The following is a 25,026-nucleotide window of genomic DNA, read 5'->3' as shown; positions in this document are numbered from 1 at the left end:
ACTAATCATTCGTAGCTTCAATGACAGCAAAGAGAAAGCTGTAACACAGACATATAAACAAATTAGACAGTAAACCTTAATTTATGTGATAAGTGGAATTTACTCAATCACTTAGGCCATTCTCGTGTTTACTAAAACATGGTAAAAAGAGCCTAAGTACTGCACTAAATGGACCTAACCCCATTATAAATGTTTTAGTTTACATACATTGAGGGAGTTATAGTCAAACACCACAAGCCATAAACCATAGACTCATAAACAAATTCAGCCAATCAGTAAATTAATGAATCCATGAAAGGAATGTGTGATATCTGGCTGGTAATTGTCTAGAACCTGTTTACAACTGTATTTGCAATTCAGGATTGAGCAATTGCTATTTCATGCTTTCAAATAGGATCGCTTAACTCCTTTTAAAGAAGTGTAGCATATTATTATGATTATTTGATTTCAGACCAAATTAATTTGATTTCTTCTTCTGGGTGATTCCACGTTAACAGTGTTACAGTAGACTGCCTGTATCATGGCTGATAGAGTTAATTTCACATCAAGCATCTGTGTCAATGCCCTGTTCACAACACTGATTTGATTACTTTTACTTAAAGCCACACCTAGTTTTCCTATTTGTTTTTCACTCGCAGTTCATGTTGTGCTCTGGGTTGTTTAACACTAACACCATCGTGTCGAGAGAGGGAGATGTTTGTACACAAAAAAAACTTCTCTGCGCTCATTTCTTTTTTCAATCTTACATCTTTTTACTATAGCAATCCTTGCATTTGATATAGTGACTTTCAAATCAGAAGGGCATCTCAGAGAGCCTCACAGGATTTTCTGCAAAATGTAGTTCCTGTGTGTATTTTGTAGGTGAATGGGACAATTTTGCGCTTACAGACAGCCATGAAGTGAATGACCAAATCTATCTGGGAGATTGTTGGGCAGGACACTGGGAGACATTTCCTTTGCTTTTTAAGTATTAGATTATATAGGGTTTATGGTTCAAATAAAATAATAATTTGTTCGTTCATTCCACGACTGTTTGTGGGACACTCCCGTGCACAATTGGCTGCTCACAAAATAAAATTCACTTTACAGTACATTCTGGGAATCGCTTTGAGACATCTCACTAATGTGATAAGGTGCTATACCAAATGCAAGGTTTATTATTATTAAATAGTTCTGTGGGATCTTTAACTTCACTCTGAAGAGGCAGATGGCATCTCGGTTTGGCATCTCATTCAAAAGACTACAANTTTTTCCCTGGCCAACTCTGGTCATACTGACACTCAAAAGAACAATAAAATCTGTTTTTATTTCCCTTCTGTTTTATTTCCACATTACTCTATTATGAAACAATGCTTTGTTTTTGCAAAACATTTTTAAACGAACCACAGTCATGTCATATATAAAATTCCTCCCTGGGACAAGATTTTTCTTGTTCAGCCAGGATACACAGCAAGTTGGTAACCATTCACCTCTTGGCTATTTGTGGGAGTTTATCTGCTGTGTGCAAATTGGTGGACGCATTCCCAAACCAAATACACAGTCACTACACTTAACAGTAACTGCTGCAAAGCACTTTGAGATATTTTGATGCGATGCAGCAATATATAAAATGCAAGGATTATTAACATATTATTTACTATAGCTTTATGAGCAACACAGATTGTTCATATTTGTGTACAGCCCTTAGTATCAAATTAATGTGGACTAGAATGCTGTTTGGTCAAACCTAATAATATTAATCTTTGCATTTGATATAGCGCCTCATCACATCTTCAAGACGTCTCAAAGCACTTCACAGGATATACTGCAAAGTGAATTGACTATATATTTTGTGGGTGAAACCTGCAGACTGGAGCTGAATGAGACATTATAAATACTTTTAAATCCATACCATGTACTTAGACATAAAATCGTGTAATGTAGTATGCGTGGAAGTTACATGGAAATCAAATGAATCTACTTCCAAAAGGAATAATCATGTGTTCGCTTGCACACACCCACACCCACATGTGCACACAGTACATGCTCTCACAATTATAACATTTATTAAAAACCTAATGCCATTTTTGGATGGCCTTCTTTTATGGATATGAGTCTGTTCACATGAATTAGCAGTTAATAAATGATACAGTGCCCTTGTTAGCCCTTAATAACCTGATTTAAGCTGTATAATTGAACCACTTACTCAGCATCACCAAGGCAAAGAGAAAATAGCTGCCTGGAGCACCAATAGAACTGTGCTCCCTGACTAGGCAGTATACGTGAACAGCGCTATAATGTAAAGATTATTATTAGGACCGCTCAAATGTGGAGCAACTCTGATTTTCCAGTCACTAGGAACCACCCTGTATCTTGAAAATCATCACCTTCTGATGACTTAGTTGCACACATCTCAAGGTGAGATATGTGCCTTCCAGCAAATGGAACACCTATTTCCCAATAACAAATGTATTAATATCAGTTGCATCCTCATCCCATAACGCAGCAATGCAAATTTTGCATACCTACATGGTTCAATCTGTATCCTGTTTCTCATAGTTTTCTGGCCAATTGACCGTTCACCTCTTGGCTATTTGTGGGAGTCCGCTGCGTGCAACTTAGCTCATACATTCCCCTACCAAATCACAGTCACTACACTTAATGGGTAATTATTGCACTTTTAGATGTTTTGACACGATGCAGCGCTATATCGAATACAAGGATTATTAGTATACTATTCACTATAGCTTTATGAGCAGCACTGATTGTTCATATTTGTGTACAGTCTTTTAGTATGAAATAATTGCCCATTGGGAACTCGTTGAATTTGCTGAAGCTAATTTCACTTTAGGGCCCTTAATGACCCTCAGAGGAAGAAAATGTTCATCCCATCTGTCTGCTTTGGAACATAGCCCAGATCCTGGAGGTGAAAGAGCAGCGTACAAATCACTGATCCATTGAGCACCGTAGTTACTCAACAACAGGTCCTTTTACAAGGGCAGTTAAAAAATTCAAATTCCCCATATTTTTCCCCTGAAGAGTGAATAAGAGTCATTTAAACCTATTGAGGACTTTTTTGTATATATGGACCAAGCGGTTTAGATGTTAATAACCAGCATTTCATTTTTATTGGCGTTATTATTGGAGTGAACAAATTCTTAGTCCTATTGGGTGCTCTGCAGAAAGCCAGTTGTTAAAAGTTTAACAGCTTCTAAATTTGTTTTCTACAGTTGCATTGTTCACTGGGAAACTGGACTTGTGTTTTTGTTGCTCAGAAGAAAGGTGGGCAATGAAAGGGCTCAAAGAAGCTACCAACCACATCAGGACTTTGGGTTCTAAGTCCAGGCTGATATTCCAATGAGACTTTAAAATGAAGTCCCATCTGCCTTTTCAGGTGGACGTTTAAAGATCCAATTGTACTATGTCCTGGTGTCTTGGCCAACAATTCCCCTACATTTTACACAAAAAAATGATTTTTTTTCATGGTCATTTGTAGGTTATTCATGGTCGTTTGCAGGACATTACTGTGCACACATTGCCTGCTGTGTTCACCGACGTATACATAGTCACTACACTTTACAGAAAAACTCTGCGAAATGCTTTGTGGCACTTCAATGTGATCAGACACTATTAAATGCAAGGATTTCTAAATCGTAAGCAAACTACACCCAGTCTTCCCTATAAAAAAAAGGCATGCAACCTTTCCTGATTACATAAAAAAGTAAAAGCTGCAGCATTTGAAATGTAGGTTAAAACTGTCCTAGAGACATCTTATTCAAATGTAGGTTTTAAATATCTGCGTCTGTTGTTGGAGTTACTTGCCTCCAGTTTGATGTCCTTTCAAGACTCCCTCCTCTGTTCGAAAACTGGAAGGCATCAGCTGATATTGCGTCAGGCACAGAGTGGCAAGAATAGAAATCAAAGGTTTAAAAAGAATATTCACCCAAGACATATAACTTTACATTTTAAAAAAAAACCTTAGAACTGCTTGTGGATAACATTACGTTCGGAGTTGACATCTAATTATTTTATACGTTAAAAATAACTGAATACAATTTTTTCCCCATATAATGATGTCAAATTGGTGGATTTTTTAAGTAGCCCCTCTGTTTCTTTTGTAGCTGCCTGCGTGCTCATTTCAAAATGCAAGCAGCTGGTGTCTATTCTTAATGATAGGATCTGAAAATGAGTGGTGTTTATGTTAACCCCCTTTTTTCACAAATGTTTGGCATTTGGCTGCAGATGTCACTACAGTAGTCAAATAATCGTCATAGGAAAAGTCCTATGTATTTGAGAATACTTCTGGGATATATTGTTGTCTTACTATAGGTAAAACAACATTGACATAGAATTAATTCGTTACCTACCAGGGTTTTCATAGTTTGAGGTTTTATAAATTCACGATGCAGTTACGATTCTGAGTTGGAACACCTCTTTAGATTTCTTTCAGGAAGTGCATCCCAGAGTCCCTCCAACGTGCTCGCTCCCTTCCCTCATTGAAGGCACGCCTCAGAACTTACCTCTTTGACATTGCTTTCAGTCACCTTTCCCTGACTCAGTACCAACTTCCAGCTCAGGTCCCCATGCAGGATTGTCAAGCTCTTTAGCGCGTCCTCCCGATGTGAAAGACACTATATCAATTGTATTGTATGGATATTCAAGTGTATTCCTGGGGACAAACTCTGCACCTTTTAAAATGAGAAAGATTAGCCAAAGATTACTTTTTTATTTGACTTGATATAATGTCGCTTAAGACGTTTGCGTGACCTTGAGCTGCCCGTCCAATATTAGGGTCTAAATAGTCAGAGTTGTTACATGAAAGTCACTTGGAGCCTTACTGTGTGGGGACCATATCATACGTATGGTTGGGACTCAACGGCTGATAAGACGTGAGATGAGGGATTTGCCAGGACCCAAAGGAAAATAATAATCTGGCAGCTATGTTTCTGAGCTAAGAACTATAAGTCAACTAAGAACTATAAATCAACAGCTTTGTTGCAAGTGGACTTCAGCTTTTATTTATAATATGTAATCAGATCTTTTACTGACGTATGAGTGTCCCACTAACTTTACGTTTCAAGAGTAGCAGATTTGGAGTAAAGCAGGAAAAAGTAATGGGTTACTTGATAAGGTGCAGTCACTAAATATTGTTCAAATTCCTGACAATAGGTGGTAAAAGAAAAGGTCCGGGTTTAGCCGTTTCTCTTGCAAGCTTGTATCTACACTGGAGGTCAGAGGATGGTGCTAGAGGACTTGAAACTCATGGTAAAAGATAAAATGTGCAACAATGTTAGTCCTCCCTCCTATGGTGCACTTCCAGTGTGTGGTGAATGATAATTGAGCCATGCTTTCCATGTTAGTGTGCGATTTTCTAGAACTCTGAGTCCAAGGTCCACAGGAATTGGTTGGGGATCTATGCTCAGGATGCATTTGGCAAGAACCTAAGGCACCATGGCTCGCTGCCACCAGCCAGCATTTGGGCTGTGCACAAAGAAACATTATTTATAAAGCATTTCAATAATGAAATGGTTTGACAATTTTTTTTAAATTAACTCTTTCAGAACCGCATTGGCATTTCTAAGCTGAAATTAGAAGACGCCAAGCACCCTTGAATTAGGAAACGTTACAGAATTCTGCAAACCTCCCATTCTGCCTTTTTTTAATAAAAGAAAATCAGCACTTTTTTTTTGCGAGAGATGAAAGAGCTTTGGTGTTGAAATGCAGAATTGACAAGGCACCAGGGTTGATCTTGAGATTTGCAAAGTATCTGGATTCGAGTTTTGAAGGATAATGAAAGATTAATTTCTGCCAATGGATCAGGTCAAACCAGTTCCTGACTGGTGAACGCAATGTTATTGTTGAAGTGGCAATTCACAGAGAGATCATAAAAAAGACTTGCAGGAAAGTGGAATATTTTAAGCCATAGCAATGGGGAGGGGAGAGGAGGGAAGAAGAGAAGGAGCTTTTGCTTTTTATGTACCTGACCTTGGGTGCGCACACTGGCTAGTAAAAAATTTAAGAAGTGTTTTAATAATCTTTATGAGCAAAAAAAAGTTACCGGCATTCACAAAAGGACATTTAAAAATGTCTTCATTAAATTATACTGTGAACAAAATTATAAATTTTTATATTTAATTTCAAATGGAGCAATAAAATATGTCCCATATGAAGCAAGATATCAGAATGTTATTTCCTAGAACCAAGAAATAAATGCTTAAAAGTGCTGTTTAATGACCTTGGAAATCTAGAACTTGTCCAAAAATCACAGTGTTTATATCGTGTAGATTAGTTGGGTTAGCATTGGAATTGGGACAAGAGTTTCTGGGTTTCAATCCTAGTGGCTCTGCTAAGCCCCTCACACTTTCAAGTTTTTGATGTGAGCAGGGTTTCCCTGGGGTAGACAGGCTCTACAGAGATGTGCCTGGCAAGTGAAATGCATTTTGAAATATTTATCACTCTAATTCCTGTTCATTTCCATTTTCAGTACTCCTTGCACTGATTGATAAGTGTTTCCTCCTCTAAGGACACATTGTTATATTCTCAGGTAGCTTTTCTTCATTGGCGCAAGAAGTTTCTGAGTTGCAATCCTGAGTTGGGTCACTTGGTTCAAGTTTGGAAAGATATGTAGCATAACCCCCTTGGGGAGGGATACGCAGAGATTCCCTGAGGCTGAAATCCCTAAGAGTTCTGGGACTCCACCCTGCATAACATGACATGACATGACATGACATAACATAACATAACATAACATAACATAACATAACATAACATAACATAACATGTAGGAGTGGCAGTAGGCCATTCAGCCCTTCGAGCCTGTCCCGCCATTCAATCATGGCTGATCTTCTAATCTAACTCCAGCTACTAACCTGACCCTGCCTTATCCCCATATCCCTTAATCCCTTTTGCAATAAGAAATCTATCTATCTCAGTCTTGAATATGTTCAAGGCATGAGGGGTGCTATATGAATGCAAGTTGTTGTTGTTGTTGAATTCATTCTGAGGAGACATGTCTGACAGACTCAAGCAGGTCTTCATCCAAGAGGGGTTGAACAGTCTCTCTTTCTCATGTAAGAGACTTGACTTTGACAATGTGAGCCAAATGCTGCAATGGGTAAGGGGGGCTGGCCTTGCTGAACAAGTCCTGTGAAACTTATCATTACCGTGTACCTCAGGCACCTCAGGCACTGGCAGCATTAGCATCCATAGATGCATACTCCACCTCACCAAGCCAGTCAGGAACCTAGGTGTCTTGTTCGATCCTCAATTGTCCTTTCTCCCCCAATCTGTGCCATGACCCGCTCTCCCTCCCCCCATCTCCGCAACATTGCCCGACTCCATCACTACCTCACCCCTCAGGCTGCAGAAACCCTCACACATGCCTTCATTACAACCAGGCTCGACTATTCAAATGCCCTGCTTGTCGGCCTTCCCAATTCTTTCCTCCACAAGCTGCAGATCATACAGGACTCTGCAGCTTGTGTCCTCTCCCGCACCAGGCTCCGTGACCCCATCACCCCCACCCTCGCCCGGCTCCACTGGCTCCCCATCCCTCGGAGAATCGAGTTCAAAATTCTCATCCTCACTTTCAAGGCCATCCAATGCCTTGCCCCCTCCTACCTCTCTGACCAGCTAACCCCTTATCAACCTGTCCACTCCGTCCGCTCAACAGGCTCCGGCCTGCTCCATGTCCCCTGGCCAACTGGCCCCACCCTTGGTCAGGCCTTCAGCCTCTCTGCCCTCACCCTCTGGAACTCCATCCCACATTTCCTTCACCTCGCTCCCTTTCTTGCTTCCTTCAAGGTAAGCCTCAAGCCCCTCCTCTTTGACCGTGTCTTTGGCCACCCTCCTACCCTCTCTGCCTTCCACCCTCCCTCATCCCAACCCCCAAACTCCACCTCCGCTCCAGTCCTAATCCCTGACTGTTCAGCGCCTTGGGACGCCCTCATGACATGAAAGATGCTTTACAAATGTAATTTTGTATTGTATTGTATGGTTTAATGTAATAATGAGACTATGTAGTTCTGAGATTTGGTGATGTTTTATCCTTTTTTATTCTCCTCCAACGTACAGAAAATGTCCCATAAACCAGAGAGTGTGGAACTGCATGGTGCTCAGATTGAATGGGCCAAAGACAAATCCAGCAGAAAGAACGTGCTTCAGGTAGGAAATGGTTTTGTTAGTATGAATAATGTTACTCAAGGCTGTCAGTCGCCTCAACCCATTGTTTGGAGTCTTGTGAGGACACAAGATCTTTGACACCAAAATCTGAATGAAGAAGATCTTGATCTTTGAAGAACATGCAGAGTAGCACAACACTATGCATCTTCCAGTGTAATACTAGTCTAATATGCAACAATTTCTAATAGGGTTTCTTAATGAGGGAACTGGAACCATATTTTTCCATACTGGAACACCAACCCTCTAGACTCTATGACGCCAACATGATTTATGTGATATGCCCAAAGGAGTCGCCACTTCATTCCTGCTTAAGAAATCCTATTAGAAATGGATGCATTTTTGATCCCATTGTAACGTGTTCTATTATGCTTCAATTTCTTTTAAATCTACCTTTGGAAGATCACCGACAATATCCTTATACAGTTTCATGAGCTCTGGAAACTCAGGATTGTTATTATTGAAACATTTCATATGGTGTCGTCTCATGTTGTTGACGACTCAAGCATCTCACAAGATTTATTGTAAAATGTAATAACTGTGAATATCGTAATGGAAAGCAGCAACTAATTTGCACTCAGCAATGTCCAGCGTGGATGCGCTATATAAATCCAAGTTGTTGTTGTTGTTGTTGTCCCATAAACAGCCATTAGGTAAATGATCAATTGATTTGGGGGATTGTTGGCCATGATACTTGGAGAAAGTTCCTTTTCTTTTCGAATTGTGCCATGGGATCTTTAACATCCACTTGAACAGGTTGGTTTAATGTCTCATCTGAAGGACAGCACCTTCAACACCTGGTCATTAAGTTCAAAGTCTTGATGCAAGACTTGAACTCATACCCTTCTGATCCAGAGATGAGAGCACTACGTCAAGCTGACACCAAGCCTTGAATTTGAAGTGTTTAATAAAAAAAAGTGCAATGTTTACACAAAATCTTGTTCAAATGTTGGTGACCACTATGTTTGTTTTCATAACTTTGTATGGACAAGTACATGCATATCCCAAGATTCTATCCAATGATTAGCAAACTCGACTGACTGGGAGAAGTTTACTTTGCAGTGTTATGGATTGCATCAGCTTTACTCATAACAGGACAATATTTTCTCAAATAACATTGGTTTACGAGCTAACTGATGTGCTTGAAACGTTTTCAATGTGCTCTAATGCTTCGTATTTGGTCCGAAACTTGAGGCGATGAGGATTGGAAAGGATTACGCTGTAAAACTAAATAATCCGAAGTGTCATCAACATAACAGCGTATGTAATGACTAAATAAAATCATCCTGAAGGTGGACAATAATGTCAATCAACAGCAGGGGGTTAAGTGCTTAAGAAAAGTGCCACAGACTGTCATTCATTTATCAAGCATCATTGTGTGATCTGCTCAGGCAAAGGTTTCACCATAAATCAATTGCTATTTTGCCTCTTCCGATGATTGCATCGAGGTGATTGCAGGTTTAAATATGCAAAATGGACTTTTGAGAGAGGTGATTTAACATTTATATGTTTTCTCTAATGGATTTTGAGTTTGCAAAATTGTCATGCTGCTTACCGTACAGTAATTTCAAATATATATTTCTGTATTTATTTAAAAATTACATGTGTGTTTTAAAAAATTACTGCAACAAATAGCTTACAACAATAATAATAATAATCCTTGCATTTGATATAGAGCCTTATCACGTTGTTGAGAGTCTCAAAGTGCTTCACAGATTATATTGTAAAGTGAATTGACTATGTATTTTGTGGGCGAAATGCAAAAATATTTTTTTTACAACAAATTATCTCTTCAATTACTATTCCCAGTTATGCCTTTACACCTTCACACAATCTCCTGCAGGTGTGAGGATGGATGACAAAATCACAAGGTCCTCCTAATCTTTCAACAACATTGCTCTCCCTTTTCTCTGACTTTGTGCTTGAAGAGATACAATTCAGACAAAGGTGTCCTTTTATTTTCCTGGAGCAAGGCCATCCATATTTTGGGGTCAATTGATCAAGCCTGCGCTGTACTGAATATCAGATAAGTGTCACGCGAGGAACCTATCATCAGAGTTGAAGGAGGAGGCAAACTGCTCACAAGGTTGTATTTTTAATGATAGCAAATTGGCATTTGGTACAGTGGCGAAATCTCACTTTCATTGTACGACAACAAGGGAGAGATATTTGGGGTTTAGTTCGCAGGGTGTGCCAACCATGTGTAAGAGGACAGAGGAAACTATTTTTTGTCACTGAATCCACGACTGTTTGTGGGACACTACTGAGCGCAATTGGCTGCAGTGTTTCACCCACAAAATATACAGTGAATCCACTTTACAGTATATTTAGAGTATATTTACAGTATACACTTGGAATTGAAAGGATTCGTTTGGAATGGAAAGGATTAGTTGCGGTACAGATCAGCTTTGATCTAAATAAATAGCAGAACAGGCTCGAAGGGCTGTACGGCCTCCTCCTGTTCCTGTGTTTTTATTTTCCTATATTCTTTGAAGTGTTTTGAGATGTTAGGACGACTTGATAAGGCGCTATATCAAATGCAAGGATTATTATTATTATGTTCTTAGTTATATTATTAGCACCCAATTCGTCTGTGATCCTTTTCATTGGTTGGGCACTTAATTAAGGACCCCGTACACATGACTTTATACATGGTTTGTACAACTGACAAACTAGATCTCAGTATCACCATGACATTGTAACGTCAGAAGTTGTAATTCCAAAGATAATGCATAACATATGGCAAAGCATTTACCACTTTTCACAATCAATTTATTTCATTGGGATGAACCTCAGTTGATGTGATGAAAGAATCATGTTCTACCCTCAGACTGGTTAGACTGGACTATGCAGATTCTTTTCTATCAGTTTTGACCTTTTCAGTTGTCACGCTTTGATAGTGACAAAAATACTGGTGTTTTTTGTCAATATCGATATTTTACTGTATGAAAAATACAGTAATAAAGTCATTCCAATGCCAGAAATCTGCCCACAAACACACAGTTACTACACGTCACTGAAGTTCTGTGAATGCTTTGAGATGGTTTGATAAGTAGCTATATGTCAAATGTAAGGAGTATTATATAAGAATGAGAATCTTTAGCTGCAACTTTGCACTAGTTGCTATTTAATTTGTGACTCTCTCAAAATGACTATATTTGTTTTTCAATAACTGACAAGGTGCAAAAAAAAACCAGAAGGCCAAATGTAATTAATAATAATAATGATCCTTGCATTTTATAGAGTGCTTTTCACGTCAATTTTCCAGCTCAGGCTTCAGCTATCTATAATAATAATAATTTTTGCATTGGTATAGCGCCTTATCACATCTTCGAAACAACAACAACAACAAAATTACCTTTATAGCGTGCCTTTCACGTCAGGAGGACATCCCGAATCGTCTCAAAGCGCTTCACAGAATATACTGTAAAGTGAATTGACTGTATATTTGTGGGCGAAACGCGGCAGCCAATTGCGCAGAGCAGTGTCCCACGAACAGTCGTGGATTAAAAATGACCAATTTATTATTGTTTTGTTTTGGAGGGATTATTATCAGGCGTGTGGAGTAAGGAAACTTGCCCAAGGTTTCGCCCTGTCTGGAATTGAACCCAGGTGTCTCGCTTGCAAGGCGAGTGCTCTAACCACTGAGATGCAGGATTCCACATATAAAGATAAAATGTCTCAAAAACTTTACTATGCTTTTTCTTTTTACCAATTGTTCCTGTTAATGACTTCCTCTTTATCATAACTTTTATCCAACTTTGAACTTGTATTTTTTATATTTTTTTGCTTTTTTTTTGGAAAATGGAACCAAATTTTTTCTAAATGGTTTTAAGAATAATATTTCAAACTTATGGAAACTAAAACCTGCTTTACCGGCCTTTGCTATTGTATTGTTTAGACTTATCATGTCTTCAAGACGTCTCAAAATGATTCACAAAATAAACTGGAAGTGAATTGACTGTATATTTTGTGCGCAAAATGCAGCAACCAATTGTGCACAGCAGTGTCTCACAGTCGTGGATTGAAGTGACCAATTTATTCTTATTATATTTTTAAGGAAAACTCCAGTAATGCCAGGCCATGCTGCCATGCTGAACTTTGTAGCATTAGAAGCTAAAGTCAGTCATGTCTTCACCTGTGCTACAATTGTGGTCAGTGGTACCTTGGTGTGACAACTCACTGACTGAAGCGTACAACAACCAGTTGAGCGCTGTCATCCCATATTTAGCAGAAAGTGGCTATTACATTTTCCAATTGTTTCAGTGGTTGGTGCATTCTATAAAATAACCAATACACTGGAGGTTGTAATTGAGCCTTGGGGTTTCACAACATTCACAAACCTCTCTTAAGCTTCTCTCTTTACTTTCTTAATCTATTGAACTGCTCAGTTGAATCATAGCTTTCTAACTCACTCCATATATTAATCCATATACAATTGGCAGCAATGTAGTGTTTAAGCCATTAATCTGTTTTCTTTTTGTTAAACTTATTTCAAGGGTAATGTGTTTCTTTCTAAGCATACAGAGGTTACCCGCGTCAGGTTTGGTATTTTCTTTAACATTAATTACTCTGCGGCTCTGTTTCTCTACCCCCATTTCTCTTTCACCAGGAAAATTTGTTCATCCATTAGCAGTTGAATCCACTGGAAGATGTATTTAGAATAACATAAGGGCAGCCAAATCAGACAAGTTAGGAATGAGAAGTGGGAGACTGATTTGACTGGGTTAGGAGTTAAAGGTGAAGACAGATTTCAAGTAGTTTTGTCTGAGACATTTTAGCCCTACTTTTAAGATTAGACAGAAAGTTATTGGAGCGAGTTAATCACTCATCCTAAATCTAGCCACAACAGAAATACCTTGAGCAACATCAAACATAATATGTAGCTTAAAGCATTTTTGCCTTTTACAAGGTCAAAACAGCACTCTCTGACAGATTAACAACCGTCTTTCTGTTTCCTTCCTTACCTTTTGCTTGGACTTGCACCAAGACGTATCAGGAAAAAAAGTTGCTATTTTTAAACATGACTTGCCAACTAAGGTTTTGCATCCCTGAGAGCCCTCACTGTTGTTTTTCATTGTAGTTTCCTGTCTCAAACCAATTTCAAGTCACAAGTTCTTTTAAAACAATACGTTTTTTGTCAGCAATTACAATAATATATTAACATTTTCACAACATATTGATTCCTCTGATTCTCCCACCACCTAACACCCACTCACTGTAAATATTTTTGCTTTAAAGCTGTGTTAGTTGGCAGCTCAGTTGGTAGAATTCTCACCTCTGAGTCAGAAGAGTGTAGGTTCAAGCCCCATTTCGGCCTAGGCTGACAATCCAGTGTGGACATGCACTGCAATGTTAGAAGTGCCGTCCTTCAGATGAGAAATTAAACAAAGGTGTGTCTGTTCAGGTGGCTCTATTACAGAAAGAGATGGGAGTTTTTCCTGGAGTTTTGGCCAACAATCCTCCAGATAAAAATTGTTCTGGGCTCCGGCCTGCTTTACGTGCTCCGCCTCGCCCGCCCACCATTGGCGGCGGGCCTTCAGCCACTCTGCCACACCCTCTGGAACTCCATCCCGCAGTCTCTCCACCTCGCCCCCTCCCTCGCCTCTTTCAAGACCCGTCTCAAGATGCTCCTCTTCGACCGTGCCTTCAATCACCCTTCTTCAACCACCCTACCGACCTGCCCACTCCCTCCGTTCATCGGGCACCGGCCTGCTCCATGTCTCCCGACCGTCCCGCCCTACCATCGGTGGCCGGGCTTTCAGCCTCTCTGTCCCCATACTCTGGAACTCCATCCCACGGTCCCTTCGCCTCGTTTCCACCCTTGCCTCCTTCAAGGCCGGTCTCAAGACCCTTCTCTTAGACCGTGCCTTTGGTCTCCCTCCCATCTCTCTGCCTTCCCTCACCCCTACACCAACCCTCCCCCATGCACGGGCCCCGACACCTGACTGTTCAGCGCTTTGGGACATCCTCCCGACGTGAAAGACGCTCTATAAATGTAATTTTGTTGTTGTTTGTTGTTGTTTACCTCCTGCCCTCCACCCTCCCCTTTCATGACCCCCAGCTCGGATCCGAAACACTGACTGTCCAGCATCTGGGGACGTCCTCCTGAAGTGAAAGGCACTATACAAATGTGATGTTGTTGTTGTCGTTGTTCAAGTCCTTGGTTGGACACTTGTACGTGTAAATTGGCTGTAGAGTTTGCCTACAAAATACAGACACTACACTTTACAGAGAATCCTGTGATTCTATTTCCGATGATTTGACAAGGCACCATAATAAATGCAAAGATATTATTATTAATGTTTAATTGATATTGAGAGTTATTTAGAGTGAATCGTAGAATATTGAGATTATTCTGCGAATGAAGAAGTAAAAGAAGAAGATAGGATAACTTGCACAGTTTTCTCCAGTCAGGCTTAAAACATTGGTGTCATGAAGAATATTTTAGACACAGTGGCTATTTTAATAATGTTCTCAGTTCATCTGAACTTTCTTTCCTGGACCGATTTAACTTCGCCCACAAAATACACAGTTAATCCACTTAAAAGTATATTCTGTGAAGCGCTTTGAGACATCTCGAAGACGTGATACGGTGCTATATCAAATGCAAGGATTATTATTATTAACTTGATCTTGAAATATTCCCCTTAAGGAATGAGAATTAACTTCGTAAATTGAAAATAGAACATATTTCAACAGCAAGTCATAGAGCTAAGTTCTATGCTGTGACTAAAGTTTGGAACAATATGAACCTGTATTTTACTTATTTACTAGGATGTTTACCATTCTCCAAATTCCAAACAATTTCACCACAAAGGAAATGTAATCAAAACCAGCCTGAACATTGCTGGCGCAGAAAGCTGCAATCAATTGCTACAATTTGCAGGGAACTAAAATTCTGGAACAAAACATTATGCTGATTTATTAATACCATCAGACTTCAATCAAATTTTATCATTGAAGCATTGATATTTTAATGATCAAGAGACTCTTTGTTACAGGGCAGTAGAACAGCTGGAACAGCTGCAGTTTTTTTATTGCTATAATGTCAGGAGCAAGTTCTCCCAAATACAGTACAATGGGGGCATCCTTAAAGTCTGCAGAAAAAAAATATCTTCTGGTACATTTAACATGGTCTTAAACTGCTGTCTCAGCTCTTGGGTTACTGTCAGTCAAGTGCTTTGCTGGTGTGTGATGATGGCCCTTGTGTGGTGTGTACGAATTGATTGAGCTGGTAGCTTTACAGGTGACCGTGTTAAGTGTGTTTTTGTGTGGGGGGCACTGTTTGGAGAAATGTAAAACACATGTGAGCCAAAAATTCCTGGATTCTTAAGTGTTCGACTGGCTATGTGCGTCTGTCAATTGGTCGCTAGTTCCACCTTCAAGCTCCGGCACTGTTGAGCGCTCCGAGAGGCTGCCCTGCGTGAAGGACGCCATACGAATGCAAGTTATAATAATAATAATAATAATAAGTTGTTGTTGTGAAACTTTAAGATATAGCCTGAAGTGTAAAGTACACATATCCATTTCACATGTGGACCAGTACTCTGGAGCACTATGTCTTTCCAATTCACATTTATGCCTGTCTTGTGGAAGCTTTCCTGCTCGCATTTTTGATTGACTTAAATCTAAACACATAGGATGCTCTTTTTTTTTATCTCTGAAGAAGTCGCTCTCAGTCCGAACAGTGCTTAGCTTCAAAAGACAGGTCAGACGCACGGAATCCACTCTGCTGCCATCTAGTGGTCACCATGCTCAGTGTTTGTTCAGCTTGCTGGATATAATAACAATAAAATAATAATAATTCCTGCATTTGTTATAGCGCCTTATCACGTCTTTGAGCTATCACCCGTTGCTTCAAAATTAAGCTACGTTTGCATTATCCCCACCGCAGGTTGCAGTAATGGGGAATAAGGCAGGTGTGAACAAAATTTTTTTAAAAAACGCATACATTTCTTAAATTACAAAATAAAACCAAATACGGTCGAAAACCACAATGGTAAATGTGACATACCAATTTTCAATGCATGATAATGTGTTGCACAAATTCTCACGCAAGTGTTAACTTATGTAAAGACAAGGCATGTAGCAGCTAGAACGATACAGTTTGTTTTTTGATTTGTGGCAGACTTGATCACAAATCGTGTTGTTCATGATATCCATGGGAAAATAACATGTGTGCCCAATCAGTGTAAGTCACTTATCGTTTTACATCAAGACCAAAGAATTGAAATTTAAATACATTTTGCTGTTTCAAGCCAGTTTACCACCTTCATGTACTGGAAAATAATTGTATTAGTACAGGTAAAATTCCCTTGCAAAATGCACAAAGTCTAATCAGCATGCAGGAATTAACAGGAATTTGTTAACAGGAATTAGTGACGAGCTACATTGAGGGTATGATTTCAAGGTGAAAACTGCAATGGAAAGATAATGTCACAAGAATGAAAACAGGCATTCAAACTAAATCAACTCTTGCTTTGGTTTCAGTTGGCATTTTTCCATTTCTCACCTACACCCAACCTTAACCTTGGGGGAAAATATCTCTCACTTAAGAAAATAATAAAGAAAACTAATCCATTTCCTACTCAAAGAGACTGAAAAATGCAGCTGTGAACCTCCACAGAAGAAAACGGAAAATGTTAACCTTTTTGGGTGGGACGTGGGTGGAAATGTAAAATGAGATTTAGTTCAAGTTTATCTCGGTTTCAAGGCTCTCTGAGGTTCATTGTATTTTACAGCATAAGTTTTAAGCCTGGCTCAGTTGGTAGCACTCTCGCCTCTGAGTCAGAAGTTTGTGGGTTTAAGCCCCAGATCATGCCTTCGAGCTTGTATAGTCTAGGCTGACGCTCCAGTACAGTGATGGGGTGCACTGTTTTATTGGAGGTGTTGTCCTACGAATGCGACCTTAAACCGAGGTCCTGTCTGCCATTCAGTTAGACGTTAAATATTGTTTGGTACTATTCAAGAAAGAGATGGAGATTGCTCCCTGTGTTCTAGCCAACAATCCCTCAGATAGAATCGGTCATTCTCTTCACAACTGTTTAATGGGGCATTGCTGTGTGCCAGTTGGCTGCCGTGTTCGCCTACACGAACTGCACAGTCACTACACTTTGCAGTAGGAGTCTCCCGGTGTGAAAGACACTATACCGTGTGCAGCGATTATGATTATTAAAGTCTGCAATCTCCTCACTATACATAGGGCTCGGTAGTACCATCTACCGTCACACTCTGCAGACAGACTGTAACAAACTGATCACAATGTGTTAGCATGTGTCACTTACACTAAAACCCATTAACTAGCAGTAGGACTTCATGTGTCACTTTCATCTGTTCCTGCCTAAAGCTATAAATGTTTCATAACTGTCATTAATGCTTCCTGCATCTCTACGTTTTAACAATGAGATTCTACAACACATGCACAGTTTGACAGTTGGGAGAGATGTACTCTGCAATTCTTGTTAAATGCCCCCTATTCTTTCCAGCTTTCTGTTTTTCAAATATAACTTTTATGACTTTCCTTATCGGAAGCAGCGTCTACCAAGTAACTTGTATCCAAGTATTAAAGCAGGAAAGGGTAATTACAAACCTCTTGCATAACCAAATTCAGGCCATCGTCAATGAAGTTTAGATCTTGTTCTGATGGAATTCCAAATTCAAGAATTACAGGAGTTTAACCGCGTGTTAAGTATTATTGGTTAATGCAAGACCTGCACATTAAATGTAAGTAATATCAAATGTCTTTGGCCAGTTGTTCCTATAAAACGTAATGATCCTTGTAGATCTTTTGGCGTTCTGTAATTGTAAAGGAGAGAGGGCTCAGCTCTGCTATTATTGAAAAAGGAAACTGAATGTTAAGCGTGGTAGGTCAGATATAATCTTTGATTTATTTTCGAGCAGAGTTTTCCTAAAAACTGTCCCTGTATATTCATTGCAAAACGTGGATGAACAGAAACATGATCAGGCTACTTCCACTTTGTTTAAATTCTTGTTCTAAAACTGAAACATGGTTTATTATGCACATGGATGTACTGATATATTGATGTGTCTTTGGAGCAAGTCGATCCTTTGTGAGACTGCTTTGCCCAGCTAATTGGTTCTCCAAGGCACTATCTTGCGTGAAGAGCGCTATATAAATGTAAGTTGTTGTTTGGTCAATATGTAGGTGAAATAAACTTGTGCATTGGTTTCCCTTTATGTGTGCAGGTGCTTTGATACACTCCAGACAGTGAAGATAACATGGGGGAAGGATTCCAGTCTTTTTTGTGACGTAACTAAATACTAGCTGTACCCGGTGCAGCTACGTTTACAACCAAAGGATCCAATATGCAATGTAGATTTCAGTGATGCCATCACAAACCACTTAACATGCCATAAACACTGCGTGTACACCTTAAGCAAAACTGCCATACATGTGCGATGAGCTTGTTTGGGTCATAGCTCATGAACGATAAAAGATCTTATCAAAGCTACGCTAACCGAAGGGTTTACTGTGTGATCCGGCAGGACCTTGAGTTATTACAACGCAGCCAATCACATTAATAGTATTGAAAACAATTGAGTAACAATAAAGTGGAGAAGGTTCTGTTTTAAAGGTTTTATGTAGTTTATCTGAACTTGGGGTCGGAATTTGAGAAGCCCTTAGAATTGTGAGTGCTGTTTGCAGTTGTATCTCCCAGACTCATGAACAGAAAGTATATGGCAGCAGTGGTTAAGTGCACTAAAATTTAGTGTAAATAAAAAAGGTGGCATCCTGTGCTTTTAATTGCTTTGCAGCATCTAATAGAACTGCTAATGTAATCTATTACCTTGGATTTCAACTTGGAACAGTACAATTGCCAGCCATAATATAAAAAATAGTGTATCAGTTTCCCTTTCAACTTTAAAATTAAGTTAAGATGTACAATATATCCGAATAAAATGAGGACTGCAATGCAACTTAGGGCTGGGGATTTGTTACTGTGATCTATGTATTTACAACACAGCTTGTGGAAACTCTTTGTTTTTTTATGAAGTGTTACAGAAGTTCACTAGCCTATATATAGCTCATGAGTGGAACTCTTGTCAGTGCTTTGCTGGATATTTTCACTGTCCGAAGGAAGGGGAAAAAATAGTAAAGCAGGAAAAAGATGTCAGAGTTGTCAGCAATGTCGATTCCCTAGGTAGGAAAATGTCCTGCTGGAAATCCAGGAAAATATGATTTCCATTATAATGTGAAGGGTGAGAGAATAGCATGAATCATGACACAGGGTTTGTTGGGTGGGTCTGTGTGATCATGAAAAGTGCAAAAGATGACTTTCTCATGCACTGTGAACATGACATTTAATTGCTTTGACTTAGCTTTTCAGATTGTAGACAAGTATGCAGAATGTTAGTTCTACTCCAGATGTTGCTGGACTTCATTAATGTGCATCTCCTGGTTTTACATTGTTCTGCTCTTTGTGTCTCTCCAATATGCCCGCTCCCACGTCAAATTCACCCGTAAACCACATCTGCTGTATATCATCGCTGAAGGTCAAGGAACCATACAGTCAGATTACAAAATGAGTAGTGTGCGTGCGTGGTTATGTGTGTGCAAGTGTCTGTGTGCAAGCGCGTGTGTGTGCGAGCATGTGTGTGTGTGAGTGCATTTTTATGGCCCGTCTACATACACTATTTTTATAGCTTTCATAGACCAACGAGGAAATGAAAATCTCATCTAGATAATCCCTCCAGGCTGCTAGAGAAATGAACATCTCATACAGTTCACACACCCACAGATTGTCAGTGCCATTAATACCAGATGGATCGTTGACTGGCTTTGGAATTTATATTTGGTAAGGCGAAACGGGTAAAGCATAGGGATGAAAAGATCTGCCAAGATACAATAAACTGGTGAAACAAGTACAATGGGCTGAATGGCTTCCTCTGGTTCCTTTTCTCTATGTTTCCAATCTTAACAACAACAACTTGCATTCATATAGCGCCCCTCACGCAAGGTAGCATCCCAGACCATTTGTTTAGTGCAACTATCTGACATTGTTAGATACTATCTAACTATCTAACAATCGACTGTTTGTGGGACATTGCTGTGCGCAATTGGCTGCCGCGTTTCACCCACAAAATATACAGTCACGACACTTTACAGTATATTCTGTGAAGCGCTTTGAGACGATTCGGGATGTCCTCCTGACGTGAAAGGCACTCTATAAATGTAATTTTGTTGTTGCTGTTGTTTCGAAGATGTGATAAGGCGCTATATCAAATGCAAAAAATATTATTATTATAGATAGCTGAAGCCTGAGCTGGACAATTTACATTTAATTTAAAATATATGGACAGGATTAGTGGTACACACAGTAGTTTGATTGAACTGCAAAAATTTTCAAATCCAAATTTAGAATACAGCATTCCCCTCCATTGAATCTGTGTCACCTGAAGGCAAATGTATTCCTGTGATTCCTGATTGTATTCAGGATCAAAAAAGGAAACTGGGACATTCCTCCAGGAATTCATTGAGTATTAATGGAGCCAAGTAGCAAAAAAACAGAAAATTTGCAATATTTGGATACTTAAAGAAAATACTTACATTTTATGTATTTTTTTTTAAAAAGGCAATAGTTAGCAGAATAACAAGGCACAAATCGAGTCAAAGGTTACAATTATAACTTTGCCGCAGCAAAAAAGAGGCAAAAATGAACCAGGAAAAGGTTATTTTCAAACGTGCGTGAGAAAATATCAAAATCTTTCTCATGGTTTGCTGGATGTTCATTGCAAACCTTGCAAACCTTTTCAAGCTCACAATCAATGTTGATAGTTCAACTAAGTTGTAGGAGGGAATTTCAATGGAAGGAGAAAGCAAAGTTTCCATTATTTTAGTGTGTGTGTGTGTCTGTTTATGTACATTCAATCTGACAAGAGGTGGAAAGTGAGAGGAATCCCTTGTTGCCTGAATGATCGGAAATAATATTTAAGGAAACTGGGGGTGTAGAGGGAGCTTGAGTATAAACACAGCATAAAACCGTGAGATAGATCACTTCCTTATTTCTTTTTTTTGACATAGCAATGAGAACTTGGCCCAGGGCCTCACAGTGATGGGAAAGCTGGAAAGGAAGGACATGTTATTGCAGGAATACCAGTTTTTGGCAAAACATTTTGAACTGTGTTTCGTGGTCAGGCTCCACAAAGGATATCTGTTCCAGTTTCACAGCTAATAACTGCGAGATCTCCCAATGGGTGAAGAAATTCTGTTTAGTGATTAGGAATTGAAATTGAAAATTCAAAAGCATTTTCTACCATTTTCTCTCACGTCTGTTAGGATTATAATATCTTACTTTGTGTTTACTGACTAAACCATTTACAAGTGAAGGTCTTTACACGCCTGAACCAACATTAAGGAGTCCAGTACTGTGTAACATGAAACAACCCCATCACTCCCTGGACCTGATAACAGACCACACAATTCCATATATAAATTTGTAGAAACCTATACAGTGAAATACATTAGTACCTGAATGGTGTTGACCAATACTTCCAGCACATTATATTGTTACAATGAGCAGTGATTGTTATTTCCAAATAAGTGACTTTGGATCATCACTTTATTGATTTCCAGTGATCATAATTGTTGGTTCTTCAGTGAGAACATCATTGTACTTCATTTTCATTTTGGGTCTCTTTGTATACGTGACACAAATCACTGGTAACAGCAGATACAAAGTGAATGAAAACTGCCTGTAGGAAACTCCTGGCAGTTGATCTCTAAGTTAAACATCTTTCCTGATGGGAGTTTTAATACAAAACTCTGCGTCCTTATCCTCACCAAACTCCATCGGCCCATCATCCCAATCTTCTAATGCCATTACCAACAGATCGAGGTCAGGGTCACCTCACCCTCACCTATCTATCTCTTCTCACCATAGCACCACTTTATCTCTATAATCTTTGATAACCGCACTCTTCCTGACTTCCCTTTCCCTCATTATAATCTCAGATCATGTCCTCTTGTTCTCGTATTCATTTCCATTTCAGAAATATTCCCCATTTCAGTTACTTGCTCAGATGGAACCCCTGATGTGAAACGTCATGAAGACATGATACAGCACCATATAAAATGCAAGAATTATTTTTATTATGGAAGAATTCCTGATCTAGCCTGTTAGTCTCTTTTTATCCTAAGGGTTGTTCATATAATCCATTGCTGGTATACACAACTCGAGCAGTATTAAGCGTCTGTCCCAAGCAGTCGTTTACAAGCTAAAAGCTGCTTCTTTTTGTAGACTAAAGCTATTCCGAAACGCTGTGCTTGCTAGTAGTTTATTATTGATCAGAGAACTCTTAATATGTGTTTTTTTTTTTCGCTGAGAAATAACAAGTGCCAAGAAATACAACTCCCTATGTATAATGCATCAGTGACTCCTGGAACTACACTTTGTTCACTTGCATTGATTTTTGAAAAGGAACACTAAAATGGTTAGAAATATTGTATCTGTGGTGGTTTCAGTGCCACTCAGCAGAAATGCAATAGAGTTGGTCAGCAGTTATCAGTAATAACTATATAATTCAAACCTTCTGCAGGCCCATGTTAGCAGGCACCTACAGGTACAGTTTTGTTGATTAATTGTACATTTTCAAAACTGCAACCTTTTTGTTACATGCACTGTCAAACTCAAAGTTCCCGTTAAAAGAAATTCAGGTTACGCAAGCTTTGTGTTTTAGATAGTAAGCTATTATATCGCAGCAATTTGATTTTAGTGTATTTTTTTTCCGTGTGTTTAAGTACATGCAGTTCATGTATCATTCCATGCATTTCCTTATGAAACGATTGAAAAGTATTAATATTCTTGAAGGATAAGATCAAAGTGGCTGAAGGACCTTCTTCATTTCAATTCTTCTTGTGATCTTTATTCTGAGCATTTTGGGACATTTAGACTGCTTGTCCTTGAGTAGTGGTTTAACTTAATGTACGAGTTACCATAAATGCACAAGTTAATAGCAACCGTTAGAATTTAATTTAATTTAATTAGAATTTAATTTAATTGTAAGATGTTAATATTTCTTGAAGAAAAAAAGTTGATAAACAAATATGTTATGAATAGATGAACAAAAGCAGATTTATAGTATAATACATTATAATCCTTGCAGTGATATAGCGCCTTATCACGTTGCTGAGACGCCTCAAAGCGCTTCATGGAATATATTTTAAATTGAATTGAAGTGAATTCCAATCTTGGCATTTTCCAGAGAAGAGCTGTGCATTAATATAGTATTGAGATGTTTTATACAAAATGAGAAGTGAATGTTTCTGATTAATTTTAACAAACTCAAGCTAGAGCTGTCGAAGCTGTCAAAGGGGTGGGTACACAGCTCTAGAAAGCACTTTGCTTTTTGAGGTGGATATTTTAAAACATCTGTGGGAACAGTCAGTGCAAAGATTTGATCAACAAATTCAATGGAGGCTAAAGCCAGCTGCATAAATACAGCCTTTCTCAAAGAGAAAATGATAAGCAAATAGGCTATGCATGTCTCCACACATGAATTAACTTCCTCAAGGATTACAGCCTTGTCCTCCTTATAGTTTTCTCTGATCCGCACACATTTTCATTCAGAAGTCTCTTCCTGCCACTCCCTGTGAACCTCTCCGCCCCAGTGCTAACGCCAAGATAGCTGTGGATAAGGTGGTGGCTGCTTGCTTTAAAATGACATGCAGGCCTTGATTAAGTGATGCTCTGTAGGATACAGGTGGGCACGAAGCAAAACAGTATCTTAGTTCTCGGGACACAGGATGATTTTACCCCCCACCCCAATTAAGTCCAAGTTTTAGTTGATACTTATTTATTATCAGGCCAGTGACATTCATTCAGGCAGAATTGCATAAATTATCCCAAACATATTGTTGAACAGATGATTGCATGTGAGAAGCTGAACGATGTACTGTATTGTGTTTTCCAAACGATACAACACTAGGATAACAACCCTTGTGATAATAAGCGCCCAGTTATTATTATTTTTTAAAAAACCTTATTCTGATTCTTCCTTGTAAAATGGTAATGATTTCACATAAGGTGCTTTATACTTCCCTGTTTTGCTAAGCCCATGTGCAAGGTTTACCTATCTGACCGCAACTCGCATTAGCATGTGGATCCAATTAGTAGAGTCCCAGGGGCTTTAGCGGTGAAAGTGTTAACGAATGTGAACAAACAAACGGTTTATTCTACCTAGCACCTTGCCCCACTGAAGCTTGTTAAAAAGTATCAAAGGTGTTTTTCTGTTTTTTTTATATAAAAAAGTATTTTTTACACAATTTAGTAGCAAAAAGTAGATTATGGGTTTTAGCTGCAGGAATGCTATTAGCCCACATGCAATATGAAAGGAATCTCTTTAGGTGCTGAACTCAAATCAGTTCCACTGTACAAAAAGCCTTATTTATTAATACGTTCACCTTGACAACATAATGGTAGCGCTGTTGCTGTTGTGAAAATATGAAGCCTAAGGGCAAGGCTCTCTGACATTCTTTGTCAGTGCAAAATTACTCCAGTCCAGCAGAAGCCTATTATGGAATTTCCTATTAAACATGTTCATATTGATGTGTCTTTTCCACAAATTGTTGGTTTGCTCTCATATTGGTGGATTATTCTGAGATGCTACCCTGTGTGAGGGGCGCTATATAAATGCAAGTTGTTGCGGTTGTTGATTGCCATTTTGAATTCAGCAATAAGTGAGCGAAGCATCCAGTGAAAGTGGGGGATACTTTCAAATTGAAAGCGCTTCCCTCCAGTGGTGTTCCCTTCAAAGAATCGGAGAGTGCACTTAAAAGAATTACAAGAAGGTATCCATTTGTGAACGATTATAATTCTAACATGTGTTATTGCCTTTCTGGGAAATTAG

At 39.0% G+C, this 25,026-nt stretch overlaps 1 protein-coding gene across 1 annotated transcript in view; it reads left to right on the top strand.

The window, feature by feature from the left end:
• Positions 1–25,026, top strand: part of arhgap15 (Rho GTPase activating protein 15) — a 317,810-nt gene that overhangs the window by 54,164 nt on the left and 238,620 nt on the right. The window contains 1 exon segment of the mRNA XM_007896359.2: positions 8,053–8,142. Coding sequence (XP_007894550.2) covers positions 8,053–8,142 — 90 coding nt within the window.

The sequence above is a fragment of the Callorhinchus milii genome, unplaced genomic scaffold (genome assembly GCF_018977255.1).
Source record: "Callorhinchus milii isolate IMCB2004 unplaced genomic scaffold, IMCB_Cmil_1.0 Scaffold6, whole genome shotgun sequence".
Lineage (NCBI taxonomy): Eukaryota > Metazoa > Chordata > Chondrichthyes > Chimaeriformes > Callorhinchidae > Callorhinchus > Callorhinchus milii.
This window is presented reverse-complemented; position numbering and strand designations above follow the sequence as displayed.